Source organism: Lacerta agilis, chromosome 4, assembly GCF_009819535.1.
Source record: "Lacerta agilis isolate rLacAgi1 chromosome 4, rLacAgi1.pri, whole genome shotgun sequence".
Taxonomy (NCBI): Eukaryota; Metazoa; Chordata; class Lepidosauria; order Squamata; family Lacertidae; genus Lacerta; species Lacerta agilis.
Window position 1 is genome coordinate 48,056,038 of NC_046315.1, and position 15,700 is coordinate 48,071,737.

The 15,700-nt window shown below is 42.7% G+C and overlaps 1 protein-coding gene across 5 annotated transcripts; it reads right to left on the reverse strand.

Annotated features, from left to right (window-relative positions):
- Positions 1-9,085: 9,085 nt before the first annotated feature.
- On the reverse strand, positions 9,086-15,466 carry ATP5PF (ATP synthase peripheral stalk subunit F6). 5 transcript variants are annotated; one of them, XM_033146877.1, is made up of 4 exons: positions 15,347-15,466; positions 13,211-13,402; positions 10,373-10,497; positions 9,086-9,230 (listed from the first exon to the last, which is right to left on the reverse strand). In XM_033146877.1, exons 2-4 carry the CDS (start codon positions 13,378-13,380, stop codon positions 9,202-9,204), a joined length of 324 nt encoding a protein of 107 aa, XP_033002768.1. In that variant the 5' UTR covers positions 13,381-13,402; positions 15,347-15,466; the 3' UTR covers positions 9,086-9,201. The 5 variants fall into 5 exon arrangements, with proteins under 5 accessions (XP_033002768.1, XP_033002770.1, XP_033002766.1 ...); XM_033146879.1 differs by lacking the exon at positions 15,347-15,466 and adding an exon at positions 15,126-15,180; XM_033146875.1 differs by lacking the exon at positions 15,347-15,466 and adding an exon at positions 15,074-15,175.
- Between the last annotated feature and the right edge of the window lie 234 nt (positions 15,467-15,700).

Consider the following 15,700-nt stretch of genomic DNA (forward strand, 5'->3'; position numbering starts at 1 on the left):
GGTTGAGGAAGTGGCTGAAGTACCGCCCCCCCCCTCATAACTCCAGAACTTCTGTGCCATCCAGTGAAGGTAACCGGAGAGTGAACAGAGAAAAGGAAATAGTTCTTTACACCATACATAGCTAACTTGTGGGTTTTGCTGAGAGCAAACAGTTTTGATGTCTTTAAAAGGGAGCTATACAAACTCATGGATGATAAGACTTATCAATGGCTATATACTCTTTTATGATGCCAGTTGCCTGGAAATAAGTGGAGAGGGCGATTGCCTTCATGCCTTCCTTATTCCTTATGGAGCCTTATTTGCCCCTACGGGTTCCCATTGTTGCGCCCGGTGAGAGAACATGGAAGTAAAAAAAAACCTGAGGCTTCTGGCTTCAGAGAGAGAGAAAGATTTAATTTCTGCATGCAGAGGTACCTGGGTGTTTAGATAGCCAAGCAAGTACAAAAGTTAGTCAGTTTACCAGCAGTTCTTATACAGTTTTCCAACTCATTCCCCCCACCTTCGGAAAACTTCCTCTTGTCCATATAAGGAACATTTCCTGTTGTACATATAAGGCAAATGACATTTAGCCAGAGTTGGTTCATGTGCACTCCAGCAAGGCCATCCTATCTCTTGACCTAGACAACAGTTCCTCTCAATGAAGGACAGCTACAGTACTCTCTGCGTAAGGTCTACTGTTCTTATCTCCAGACACTTAGTAAGGCAAAGCTTGCCAGAGAGAAGTACAATGCAGATCAAAGTTCACAGCTTTACAGAGCAGTTTCATACAGAAAAGCTTAACAGGGGCACTTTTATACTTAATACATTCACTGGACTAACAATACATTCAGGTAAATATATAGGTTAGCTAATTAACCCCTTCCATTCCCTCCTCTTCTTCGGACCGCTGGAATTCTTTCTCCAGCGCGTCCCTGGGAAATGACTGATATTCTCTAGCAAGGGCAATGAGCTAAAGAATCCATGACACAACTTTATAAATCACCATATGCATGCATTGCTTTAAGCAGAGAATACAGAGGCTTAGAAGCAAAATAACAATGGGGGACACAATATCAACAGATACAACTAAAGATCTTTTACATCGAATATTCCTAACACTAATTACAGAAACTGTTCAACTGGTCACATTATCTGGTAACTGGTCAACACAAATTAAGGCAATATGATCACTCAGTCCTCCCATTCAGTGTTCTTTTCCTTCCCTTTCTTCTATAGGTGTGCACAGGGCCAATGGCCCCTCCCCTGTGCATTGGCAGCAGGTTTGTTGCTTCTTGGCCTTTGTTGCTTCCCTGGATCTTCATCTTCAAGGGATGTTTCAGCACACTGTGGCAGGTCCTGTCTCTACATGAGGAGGCGGACACCAGCCACTTTCACCACTGGCAGTGTTGTCATAAAGACTCTGCAGGATCTTTGCCACTTAGGTTTCAGAATCGCTGCATAGGGATAAAACTGGCTTAGCAAAGCTACATGGCATTAGGGCACCTGCTAAAAGAATAGAAGATAGTTACAGAGATTATATCTGCCCTTGGAGGGTGGTGTCTTGGGCCCCTCCAGCCTTTCTTTTGCCTCACAGATTAACCTCACAGGTATCGATATTGATCACACCTCAGTCCTCCTCCCTGTTGGAGGTAAGCTAGAATAACCCAATCAAATAAGGACAGCCTCCCATACACTCACAAGATATTACTGACCATGCCGAATCACTATCTCCTCGAAATACAATATTCTTCCGCAATAATTATCCCATAGCTCTTTGGTTCTTTGGTCTACTTCTTTGGCCCAGAATAATAATTCAGTTCATTTTTCCAATCCATGCAAACACTCTAAACTTAGAATACACACAAATATAAACAAATACACAATACAATCATACTATCACCACAATTTCAGACCAATTTAACATAAAACTCTGCTAATGTCAGGGAACAGAAAGAAAGATACAATTTTTCCCCAAATAAGATCCATTTCTTCAACATCACCTTCCAGACACACTACTAGAGCCATTGCAATTCTCACTATCTTGACATCCTTCAGAACATTCTCCTTTTTTAAAAAAACTTTTACATAGCAACTAATCTTTTCCAATATAACATTGTACAAATGATCTAGGGTGTTTGGGTATAGCTATTTTCTCCTTACTGTCTTCTTCTCTTTTCTAATGTTCCATTTCTCCATCCCAATTATATTACCAGTTCCAACAGCCATATCAAAAACTAACTTTCCCTCCTCTTCTCTTTCCTGCATCCAAGCACCAGCCATTGATCCTTAGTACCTAATTTTCTACTTACCACCTCACCAAGCCTATCAGGACCTAGTGTCCAAGAATTAACTCACCACCAACCTATTTTTGACCCTCAGGAGGACTTAAGGTGGAAACAGGGCAGTAGGGAACAAATTCTGACAGAGTTGGGTTGTCAGACAGAATAGAACTTGGCCTATTTATCTCGCTTCAGACCCATCGGTTGGTCACTCTCATCATCTCACACATGGCGGCCAGCTTAGCAAAATTGCTAACTCCTCACAACGGTGTTTCATTAGGACAATGGAGTTGAACCCTTGATGTGCTCATTCAAATAGTGACAATTTTCAGGCTTCTTTTAGGTAACAACAAATTATGGACAGGCAATAGGGAAAGCCCCTATCCCCTTTAAAACAATCTTTGAAGGGCTTACTATATCTACCACCTCTGAAGCAGAGCCATCTTCAGGCCTCTCTCATTGTCTCATGCTTCCATGGCAACAACCTGGTGGTCCTCTCCATGGTTTGGACAATGGATGCACCCCCCTAGATGTGCTCTGCAACCTTGGCATGAAGGGTGGTGTATTGCCTTCAATATTGTTTCCTGCTGAGCAGGGGGTTGGACTAGATGACCCTTGGGGTCCCTTCCAACTCTATGATTCTATGATATGTATATCTTCACTTTATCATCAATTTTTCTTCCAATCATTCCAAAATTTCTGCCCCATTTTCCTCCTGAGGTTCAAACTTACTCCAAATCCTAACTTACACTGTCAGGGCTACACTGTCAGTTGCTAACCATGAGCCCCTTCCCATTCTACTTCAACATTCTCTTCTCCTTCATTCTACATCCCACAAACCTACTTCTACATTCCCAAATAACTTTCTGCCAAGAAGCCATTTCTTCTGTTTCAAAACCTTCCCCGAAAAACTTAAAACCTGGGATATAAAATAAAACTTTTTCCCTCTAATCAACTTCTGTTGGAAACAATCAAACTGCTCAGAAGACATAATCTTCTCCTTCTCCCCCCCCCCTTGTGGGTGGCAAATTCCCTTCCTTTGCAAGATTCACTGCTGCAAAGAGAAAAATCCTTGCTGTTTAAACTAAGGCTTCTCTCCATTTCTGTCCCCACTCTCATTGCTTTACCAAAGGTCAATTAAGAAACAAAATAAGACTGTACCAACTTTAAAAACAAACTAACAAACATTCCTGATTGCAAGAGCAGCCCTCCTTTCAATGCTTCAGACACACTTTTACATTCACCTTAACATTGCAGAGAAATACTTTTACAGCCCATTCTATTGAAGGGACATACCTTGGCACACAAACAATTTCCAAAACACACTCACCAAACCCTGGGGTTCAAACAGATTCCTTGAAGGGACAGCAAAACAAAACAACAAATACAAATTGTGCAGCCACATATACAAGGAAAAAACAGACTTCCCAGACTTCGTTGGCAATGCAGCAAGAAATGAAACAATTTTAGGAACACAGAGTTTGGGAACACACAGATTAGGGCTGCTTTCTGCACCACCTTTCCAAAATAAATGCAAGCCTCAAACAGGGACCAACACACACACACACACACAGGCACTACAGATACAGACAAACTCACAAAAATCACACTGCACAATCACTGCAAACACAGATCTCATACAACACACACATAGTGAAGGAAAAATCATAAAATTATTACAAGTCATAAATTTTTACACAGCAACAAAAATTCCAATTCCCCATCTCAGCAAGCTCAGGTTCAACCTGGGACAGTGGGACACTCCTTCCACCTAACCAGACTTTTTTCATGCACACACTCTCCGCTTCGCTAGGGACACTGAGTTCCTGCGTCTCATTCACTCAATACATCCACTGGAGCGTCCCCACACCATTCCCATACACAGAGTAAAATCACAGAAAAATTCTTAACCCCCTTCTCTCTCTGAAAAATTCTTAACCCCCTTCTCTCTCCTCAGAGAGGGCACCCCCCTTCTTTTCCCCACAGCCAACGGCACTCTTTTGCTCTCTGCTGGCTCCTTCCTGGCGGCCCTCTACGGCTCACGGCCAGGCTTCTGGCGGCCCTCTACGGCTCACGGCCAGGCTCCGGTGGCAAATCTACTTGCACACTACCGGATTTTAGCGGCGGCCCTCTACGACACACTGCCGCTGCAGGATCGATCGCATCCTGCGCTTCCCCTTCCCTGGGAAGCTGCTCCCCCTGTGGAGCTTACCTGTCCTCTGCAGATCTTACTTCCCTTCCCCCCTGCGGCCGCTTGTCTCTTTCTCCCGTCGCCACGGTGCAGTTTGGCTCTCCCCCTGGGGTAAGCCAGTCCCTTCCCACAAACAGGCAGGAAGCGCGCTTGGGGCCAGCAAACGCCAGATCAGGAGAGCCTTTTCTGCTGTGCAGCGACGCCTCGGACTCCCTGTTTTCTCAATCCCGGGGAACAGCGAAGGGTTCCCGGCCAACGCACCACGTTATGGAGCCTTATTTGCCCCTACGGGTTCCCATTGTTGCGCCCGGTGAGAGAACATGGAAGTAAAAAAAAACCTGAGGCTTCTGGCTTCAGAGAGAGAGAAAGATTTAATTTCTGCATGCAGAGGTACCTGGGTGTTTAGATAGCCAAGCAAGTACAAAAGTTAGTCAGTTTACCAGCAGTTCTTATACAGTTTTCCAACTCATTCCCCCCACCTTCGGAAAACTTCCTCTTGTCCATATAAGGAACATTTCCTGTTGTACATATAAGGCAAATGACATTTAGCCAGAGTTGGTTCATGTGCACTCCAGCAAGGCCATCCTATCTCTTGACCTAGACAACAGTTCCTCTCAATGAAGGACAGCTACAGTACTCTCTGCGTAAGGTCTACTGTTCTTATCTCCAGACACTTAGTAAGGCAAAGCTTGCCAGAGAGAAGTACAATGCAGATCAAAGTTCACAGCTTTACAGAGCAGTTTCATACAGAAAAGCTTAACAGGGGCACTTTTATACTTAATACATTCACTGGACTAACAATACATTCAGGTAAATATATAGGTTAGCTAATTAACCCCTTCCAGTGGGCTACCTAGAGGTCTCTGGCTGGTAACTTTGGGAAACAAGATACTGGATTATATGAAGCCAACCTTCTAGGAAGAACTGTCAGGAGTAAGTAGCCTGATCTGATCATTACTGCCCTTGGCTCCCTTGGGAAGGGCAGGATACAGATTTAGTAACTTAAATAAATTAACTATTCAGGGCCGATGTTTTGGGCTGGGGCATAATGCCTGTAGGGAAGATTTGTCCGTTTCTCTATTGTGCAGGTCAAGACAACTGCAACTGTTACAGTACTTGTTAATGTAAGAGGGTAATTCTACTATCAAGTCAGCCAGCGGGCTGTGGGAAAACTGTGCAGTAGGAGCAGTCTTGACTTGTTCACCTTATTTTCTCTACTCCTACATCTTGGTCCAGGACAGCTAGAACCTTAGAAGACATCATGTGTAAGAGTGAGTGAGGATTTTTCCTTGTTCTAGAGTACAAGATCTACATGTGATGTTTTGCCCTATAAACAACTTTATTCCAGCCTGCTTGTAAGCTAACTTTAAAGGCCTTAATGGCGGAAAGGCAATATATGAATCAATCAAATAAAGAGCTCCGGAGTTTAAGAGCTTTTTACTCATAATTTTTGTGGAACATGATAGGTGTTCTTATAACAGCCAAGATCAGAATAATACTGTTCAAAGCCATTTTTGCCTCCACTATTTAAATGTCTTGACACTTTCAGTTTATCTAATCAGTAACAAAATTATGCAGGTATAGGTCTGTTGAAGTGTGGTGCATTCTTACCACTGCTCATTTTTCTCCCCTTAAACCCTATTTATGATTTATTTTCTGAAGACTGTACATTTTGCCTGAGAAGAAATCCTTTCCACCACTCAATACTAATGAATGCCTTAATGTTTTTTATAAAAATTTCTTGGATGGTATTATAAATAAATAAATAAATAAATAAATAAATAAATAAATAAATAAATATCACATATGCTTTGTTACTAGTGTGATCACGATGCTGATGCTTAAGACAAAACACGGGTATGAATGTTAGGTTTCTTAAATAAATAAATAAAAGCCAGACAAATTCCTAAGCCGGATTCTCATCTCCACCCAAGAACCTTAAAGCTCTCGCAACTGGCTAGTTTCTTGCCCTAACTTTGTTCTGTCAACATTGTTAGCATCACCATATAAGTATCTTATTAGAGATGTGAGAAATGTGATTACAACTCCTAGGCTAGGATGGGGAGCCTGTAATGCTTTAGTTGTTGTTGGATTGTTGATGGGCCCAAGACAGCATGGTCAATGGGCACAGATGAGAGCTGTAGTAATGCAACATCTAGAAGACCAAAGGTTCCTCATGCTTCCTACAAGCATTAATAGTGTAATGTGATGCTTTTTGTTTCAAGTATAAAACCTTGTATAGGAAAATCTTAGATCCAAATAGAGTGGTACCTCTGGTTACGAACGGGATCCGTTCCAGAGCCCCATTCATAACCTGAAAGGTCTGCAACCTGAAGCGCCGCCTCTGCGCATGTGCACTATGTGATTTGGCGCTTCTGCGCATGACGTCATTTTGCATGTCTGCGCATGTGCGAATTGCTGAACCCGGAAGTAACCCGTTCCGGTACTTCCGGGTTCGGTGTGTTCGTAACCCGTGATGAACACAACATGCAGCGTTCGTAACATGAGGTACGACTGTATAGATCTCAAATTAATATGCAGCCAGTTCTGATCAACCAAGTAATCAATTATCTGCATTATAGGCTTGACTATGACGTAATTAAGTTGTCAAAGGTAGGCCAAAGCTTCAGGTACTATTTACACAATTTTCCTGTGTAAACTACTGAATTATTTCAAATTTCTTTCCTAATATATCAACTATTTTCAAGCACATTTGCTTATACCAGTTGGTGTGGACTTTTCAGTTATTCATGTTTTTAAAGCATGCCACCAAACTTTCAAGAACAAGTACAGTCATACCTCGTGTTGCGTACGCTCCATGTTGCGTACATTCAACTTATGGACCCCCGTGATCCGGAAGTCTTCTGCGGAGCGTGCGCGATGCACGGGTGAGCAGAAGTGTTCTGCGCACGTGCAGAAGCGCAAAAACGCACAAACCTCTGGGTTTTTTCTTTTTGGGGGGTGGCGTTCATGTTACGCATGCCCGTGTTACATAGCGCGATCTGAAACGGATTGCATGCGTAACACGGGGTACCACTGTATGGAGTTAAAAACATTTACTATTAATCTTGTGTTCCTCCAACTCTGTACACATTTCCTTAGAAGTAAATCCTACTCATTTCAATGGCATCCATTAAGTAAAGGCAAATACAGTGGTGCCCCGCTAGACGAATGCCTCGCTAGACGAAAAACTTGCTAGACGAAAGCATTCGTCTAGTGGAAAGCTGCCCCGCAAGACGAAAAAGTCTATGGGGCTGCCTCGCAAGACGAAAAAAAAAAAATTTGGCGCGAAAACCTCCGCGCTCCATTGCTGCTTCGCTAGACGAAAAATTCGCTCTACGAAAAAACTCGCAGAACGAATTATTTTCGTCTAGCAGGGCACCACTGTATTATATAAGGGTGCCAGTCAACAGTAAATCAATGAAAGGCAAAGAAACAAACTTAAAACATTTTATATATTATTTCAACTATTTGAGGAATTTTATTTTAACAAATGTAGTCTATTCAATAGTCTGAAAGACCACATTTTCCATCTACAGGATTATATAGACAGGCTCCTGACTCTGCTTGTATGAAAGAAATGAGCAGTGTTAAATGAAATTAATTACTGACTCACCCTGTATTTCAATTCAATTCATTGAGTGATAGTAACCAACTGGAAACAACCACATACTCAGAATGTGCTGGTACCTCTTTGTGTAACTCTAGGTTTTTTGGAAGCACAAAACCCTTGAGTCCACCTCCTAAAACTCCCCAGCAGTACCAGAATAATACAACTGTTGACAAAGAGGCTGAAAATGGGGTGGGAATGGAATGGCTAGAAAAATAAGATGGAGAAAAAGATGTTGAGAGAATCATCTTATCCTGAAAGGATAATTAAAAACACTAAAGCTATTTTTGAACAGCCTTGGGACTGGAGAGTAGAAGGAAAGCGTGCTGGCTTCTACCACTGGCCAGAAGACCTAGGGCCCCTGGGAAGCTATCCCCACCCTGCCTACTAGGAATAGCATCATGGTAAGAAGATGACTCACCTAGCCCTATCCACTAGCCAGAGGAGGAGCTGCAAGGCACTCACCCTCCATCCACTGAAGAATATTCAGCTCCAACCACCCAGTTGCCCTGCAGAAGCAAGGGGATATAATACTCTGACCTCATCCATTGGTCAAAGGAACAAGAGCTACCAATTTCATTTCAAGAAAGAACACCAGCAAGAGAAGATCAACCTGACTTGAACTGGATACAAGTGCCCTCTTACAGCTCACCCCTTTCATCTGGCATTGGAAAACTATCCTCTACCTTTCCCTGCTCCCACTTGCCTTTCCATGTGTGTGGTGTTCTTTTAGTTTGTAAACCTGATGGCAGGGACAGTCTCTTTTTATTGAAGTGAGCCACTTTGAGAGACCGTTTCTGTCTGAGAGTGCGATAAAAGCAGTAAATGATAATAAAAGGGGCAGAAGCAATATTTTAACACAGCTGAGACTGGAATCAACTATGGCTGCTGCCTAATCCTAAAGGGGGAAAAACCCGAAACATCCCAATGAAGTCTGAGAATGCAGACTGATTGTTGGAGGAAAACAAGGTGAGGGACAGTGGAATGAAGCTGTCTTTCCAATGAGCAAACAAGGCACAGATTTATATTCGACAGAATTCAAATATTCACATTTGAACACTGAACTGTTTATTTAGATTACAACCGTGGGCCTATTCAACACCTCCAGGCACATTGCTGCTGCTTGAGTACTTGCTATCACATCACTTCTGCTCCTCTTCAAATTTGGGCTCTGTCATATGGGAAAAATGAAAGGAAGTGTCAGTTTATTTTCAAAATAAAGTTTTATAAATAGTTTTACAACTTGATTCTATTGTCAATTTGCCAGAAATTAAGAACTGCAGCTTTAGCTACATAAATCTGCAAGAGAGGAGAGGACCCATCAGCACTCTTGGAGCATAACACTCATTCCTTTAAATGCAGGTTGTCCACAGATGAACAGAGTCTACTTCAATGTAAATGGTGCAAAAGCCACACTTGCTTCCAAGGCAAGTTCCTACCACATGTAAATATTAGCTGCTTTACAAAGAGATGCATAGAGAGGATGTGTATAGTTTATTGTTTTTGTTTCAGCCATCATGATCCTATCAACCACAGGGGAAATATATACACTAATGCAATACTGAGGAACAACATCAACAAAAATATCTATTTATATTAAAATATACAAATAACAACAACAATTTACTACACAAAATATATAATATACCAAAGATTAAGAAATAATAATAAATTAAAATACAAATGGTTCAAGGAACTAATAATTAAAATCATCCAGTTGCATAAACCTAGAAAACCAATAGGAAATAAATTGCTTAAAAATAAAGATGTTACACTGTCTTTTTGCTTGTTGATCTCAAATTTAAAAACAATGTATGAATGCATAACAATATTACTGGAAACAGAACCGACTGCTAAGATTACTATGTAGAGAACAAGAATATGAATGTATCGCCATAACATTATATATATGTGTGTGTGTGTGTGTGTGTGTGTGTAAATATCAGGTACAACATTTGGGCCCATTTACACACTCACTCACTCATTCTCACTAGTTTACTGAAATATGTCTAAAAGCCAATCCTGAATATATCTCATAAGTCCCATCCCACAAAAGTATGCTCTAAATATGTGAAAACATCTAGGATTACTGAATGCAACCAGTTAGTAAAGGTTTTTTTTAAAAAAGCACTTATTTTATTTAACATGGCATTTTCACAATACAAATGTAGGTGGAGAACAGCTTTAGTTTCATTTACTGAGTTGTAAAGTAACATTTCTTATCTGTTCTAGCGGAGCAGCCAATTTCTAATATTTCAATTATCCACTCGTGTTTTTACATTACTAAACTAGTCATAAAACTTAAAAACTTACCCTCAAATTTGAATTCTGGAAATTTGGTCATATCTCCACCACCATAAACCCGCTGGAGCCTGACCATTTGTTCATGCATGCTTTTTTCATATTCTGGACCAGCATCAACAGGGCCACCAGTTTTCCTACAAATGCAAGTGTTAATTGAGCTTTGTTATATCTAGAGTGACAGATGGGGAAAGAATCTAAATAAATCACAAACACTTGGCAATCAGAGAACTTGCAGCACAAATAGAACAATTCAAGTATAGGATCTTTAGTATACAGTGATGCCTATAATGAGTTTTCACACTACATGAATTGTAACCCTTGTTACAGTTACAATAACTTGTTACTGAGTAATTTTAAGAACTGTTATTACAAAATGACAAATGATTCCATAGGCGAGAGTCAGCAATGTGTAAAGGTGAGAGTATTTGACTTAGATCAGGGTGGTTCAACATGAGACCCTTGAGGCCTTTTTGGGTGGCCCTTGGGTGACACCCCCTGCAGCCCTTTAGCTGCCTTCTCAAAGCCAGGTAAGCGAGGTGCTGGGCTTTGAGAAGGAGGTGTGAGGGCTCTGACGGGATCCTAGAGTCCCCTCTCCTCCTTCCTAAAGCCTACCTAGTGGTTTCCCAGCTTTGGGAAGGCAGCGTGAAGTGTGTGTTTGTGTCAAATTTTGCTCTTGTTCCCTGCCCCCACATGGCAAGACAGTTTGCAGTCCTCGGGTTCTGTGCTGGAGTACTCTTGTGCCTTACTTGGTATGAAAAGTTGGGTCACCCTGACTTAGATCAAGGAGACCTAAATTCAAATCCCACTCAACCCTTATGCTGACTGGGTGACTGGGAACTGATCATATACACACACAGCTACTTTAGCCTACCTTCTAGAATGGTTGTGAAAATAAAATTAGAGGGGGATCATGGAGTAATTTCACAAAGAACATATAAATCAGGGGTGTGATATTGTTGGGATTACAACTCCCATTGTCCCTGTTCATGGGCCATGCTGATTGGGGCTGATGCGAGTTAGGAATCTGCAGAGCCACAAAATATAAACATACAACAAATCTAGGCATTGGTTGTATGATAGTTTTATAAGGTGGCCAATATTGTGACTGATGTTAAAAAATGCCAGAAAATGCCATGGATTTGTATTCAGTTTACAGCGTTATGGAAACTATTTACCAACAACCTTCTGTGGAAGTAAATGAAATCTGAAAGAACTGGAAAGGAGGCAGGAGCCAGGAAATCTTCCTTTTGATATTAGCACAGCTGCAGAAAAGTAAATATAAGCAGCTGTCCACAATGAAAGAGCATGGGGAAGATTTTCAGCCAGGTGGTATGGGTTTTTTGGGGTGGTGTAGGGCGCGTTAAGCTTTATGATGTTGCATTTAGAGCAACAACTCTGGTTAAGAGTGTCAGACTATGACCAAGGAGAGCCAGAGCAAATTCATGCTCAAATCTTAAAACTCATTGGGGTAACCTTGGGCCAGTCACAATCTCTCTAATGTACCTCGCAGGGATGTTGAGAGCATGGAAGGTGAGGAATAACCATGTATACTGCCTTTAACTCACTGGAGAAAAAGTGAGATATAAAATGGGATTAATAAATAAGTATGGCTGAATTCCCCCCCTACACTAAACTAAATCCTATAGCAAAAATACAGACAGCACAACTTCCATATTTGCACTTTATTGTTTACCTAATAATTTGTGAACTTTGTGGAAGAGCAACAGTTCAATGTTGAATAACTTCAGCATCCCATGAACACTTGTTATGGCTGACTGTAGCAACAACTGTGCGTGCAAGACCATTACGTGGGAAATAGCATTCTGTTGCTTTTATTATATGTCAGGTAACAACTTCAAATAATAAGCTGTGTGCAAAGTTGAATCCAAATCATGCCTGTAAACAAATGAAGTGGGACTCACAGAGAGCTCCTTTGGTGCTGAGTGTGTCACTGATCAGACAGTTGGCACTGAAAACATGCCTTCAAAGGGGTTTGCATTCAGTACTGACAGCAAGTGCCCTCAAATGGAGGCCCCCTAATGCAGCTGATCAACAAGTCCTGAATGCAAAGAAAAAATTTTGAAGCTCACTTTAAGCTGCCAGTTGTTCTTTTGCAACCATGTTCTTACTTGCTCTGCAGCAAACTTTACATATACTGTTATGAATACTGTAGGCGGCATTGTCATGGTAAATTAGGACCCCTGCCAGTCCTAACTGGCCCTTGCCTGCCGGTTCCTGGTGTCTGCTTTTATATATTTAAGAAGATTTACACTCTACCTTTCAATTTAAAAGATTTTTAGAGGCAGCTTAAAAGACATTGTACAACTCAATGTGGGAGGAGCTGTTAAGAGATATCAATTACAATATCATGCTATGGACTAAAGGACTTTTAAGCTACAGCCCTAATATGATGTATATTATGTGGAGGAGGAATGGAGTGCTCTGTCCATTCTCTGTGCCCAGCATAGAAATACTGCAGGCTGCTGGAGGAGAGACAGAGCTTTCCATTGCTCCTCCACTAGCCCCCACCAGGCAAGTAACTTTTGAAAACTTATTCAAAAGTCTAAATTATGTGTCAGATTTAAAGCTTTAGATAAATTTACTCAACAGTTACCATATGATGCAGAACTTGAGTACTTTCCACAAGCAAACAATTAACGTAAGAAATACATTTATATCCATATATATATATCATAGCAGGCTGTTATTACTGGAAGTCAAGTACTACAAGTCCTGTCCAAGAACCAACTTCCAACAATAAAAAATTAAATGGAAAATTATCAAAATGCCAACAAGATAATCAAATGACTGGAACCTTGAAATTCTTCATTTACTACATTCACTTACTGGCTCTTTGTTTTATATTCTCTGATCTTGTCCAAAAAGAGTTTCTGCACAGGATCAAGTTCCTTTGCCTTATTAAAAACAATGGCAGAAAAGCCAATGTTTCTATGCAAGTGGAAGGAGATTGCGGAACGGAAAACAGAAGAAAACCTGAAGAGCTGTTGGAGAATCATGATGTATTTGTAGAAGTTTCAGCTAGAAAGACAAAAGGATCTATCAGTTACATCTTACACACTTCTATTCCTATCTAAACCTCCCAACAGTTGGAATTCCACTGGGGAAGCCCACTTTCAAGTTTCAGCTGACTGGGACACCACAGTAGTTTTGACCAGATGCAGGGCATTCTAAGTTAGCACTGCACCATTTTGCGGCAGGGGTGCAATGGAATATGTACTGATTTTCTGTTTTGTTTTAATGTTTCAATATTTCTTTCTGAAACTATCTGGTGACAAGCAGCATATAAGATTTGATGAAGAATTTGTAAGATGCTTGACACTACAACAGATAACCTAGTCCAGAGGTATAGAACCTTTTCCAGCCTGAGGGCCACATTACCAAATGGGCAACCTTCCGAGGACGGGTGAGGCACAGGTTAAAAGGGGGCAAGGTTAGAAGTATAAGTGGGGAAAACAACAAAAGCAGCCCTTAACCTAATACAACATACTACATTCCAACAATGGAAACACCAGAGGTTTCCTTAGTTCATGGACACAATCCAGCCAGCCAAAACCATTTGAGAAGGGTGTGGAGCAGGTCCAGTGATGGGTGATGGCTGGGAAAGAGTACTCAGGGCCGGATGGGCCTCATTTGACACCTCCCTGCTCCCCAGGCTCAAGGTTCCCCACCTTCATCCAGCCGAAGTTAATGGGGAAAGTTAAATTTCCAACAGACTGCTCCCCCATGCTCATTAATTTGAATGGAACATTTTCACCACAGTTCGTTATTCTAATGGCTAAAATGAAACATTCTTAGCTTTTAAAAACAACGGATCAATATGAAGTTCTTTTCTTGCATTCTCCTGACTCAAACAATACTCCTTTAAAAATGCTTTAAAATTCTGTAACTGCTTTTTAAGGGTATTTAAGTCAGGGCGCCCACCCCACGCATTTGCAAACACAGGGAGAGGCTGGACGCCTCCATGGGGCCCCAATGGAGGCTTCACCTGGAGCAAAAAAAGTGACTAGCCCCTCCCCCCATAGCTATGGCTTTGCTTAAGTAAACATCTCAGTTTAGACTATGCTCATGTGCAGAGTGACATTCTGGTTCTTCTCAGGGATAGCGTTGTTTGGGGGCAAGTGGGAAACTAGGTCAGAAAGAGAGTACTAAGCAAGAGCTACAAGCAAAACAAGAGCGTTTGCATACAGGGCGGCAGCGCTGTTGGGCATCTGACAAGGCCCACTTTACAGGGGAGTGGGCGCACTTTCAATCCCGATACTGCTGCTGCATTTCCTTGCCTGTTCATCTGTCCTCTTAACAGGTGACTGCGGAGGAAATGCACCCACACTCAGAGAGCATCCTTTATAAGCTAACCACCAGCTCCCAAAAATCCCTCGGGAATCAGCACTGGTCCGTCCTTGCCCAATCTAGTCTAAATCAGATAGGTTCGCATCTTGGAGGTCCAGTAAAGCTGAGGGCCGACCCATGAAAGTACTGCGACTCCCTCACTTCGGAGACTGAAATTCTCCAGGGGAGCTGCGCTTATGGTTGATTTGCTACCATTCCCCCTCCTGAGATACCGCAGAAGCCGGCTAATTCAAGGGCCCGGGAAGGCGGTTAAACGCGGGTTAAACTCGAAGGCGGTTTCGCACCGACTGAGGCGAACCAGCAAGGCCCAAGCAAACGCACCCGCCCGCTCGGCCTCCTCACCGCCGCGCTCTCTCCTGTCCGGATTCAACCCCGCAGAGGAACCGCCGGTCACCTTGCCGGAGCCCGCAGTCACAGGGAAGGCCCCGCCTCCACCAGGCGCAAAGGGCTTCGGGAGTTTTCTCTTTTGAACCCCCGGCCTTTCGCGTTCCTCCCCAACACAATTCTAGGCCGCCTCGCCGTACTTAAGCCTCGGATTCCCTTGCACTGGCCCTTCATAAAAGAGAAAGCAAGCCCGTTGAAGGGGGGGGGAGCGCCTCAGAAACAGCGACGTACCTCCTTTGCTTCCCGTCCCCTCTCCACCGGAAACGGATGGATTCACTTCCGGCTTCAAGTAGGCGAGTGGGAAAAGAGCAAAAGCTATTTTGAGTTTGACTGAGGCGCTTTCCTCAGGAGGCGGCGGTAGTTTCGCAAGGGACGCCGGGAGTTGTAGTTTCCGCCCCGACGCGGAGGGGGGGGATATTGTGTGTGTGCGCTTTTCCCCCGCCAGGGCCCCGCGCGCAGCTTTCTCTGCCCGAGTGTGAGCGCGCTGCGGCCTTCTTCCCGCAGGGGCGGCGTGAGGGGCTCCGGTGGGGCTAATCCAGCCGTCGCGGCTGGAAAGTTTTTTTTTTATTTAAAAAAAAAGGCGCG

What these genes read in the sequence shown, in the direction of transcription:
- ATP5PF (XM_033146877.1), bottom strand. Translation starts at nt 13,380, where the DNA reads ATGATTCTCCAACAGCTCTTCAGGTTTTCTTCTGTTTTCCGTTCCGCA. An exon ending in GAATATAAAACAAAGAGCCA is followed by an intron (nt 10,498 to 13,210) that starts GTAAGTGAATGT and finishes TTGCATTTGTAG; the next exon opens with GAAAACTGGTGGCCCTGTTG. An exon ending in TCCAGAATTCAAATTTGAGG is followed by an intron (nt 9,231 to 10,372) that starts GTAAGTTTTTAA and finishes CCCATATGACAG; the next exon opens with AGCCCAAATTTGAAGAGGAG.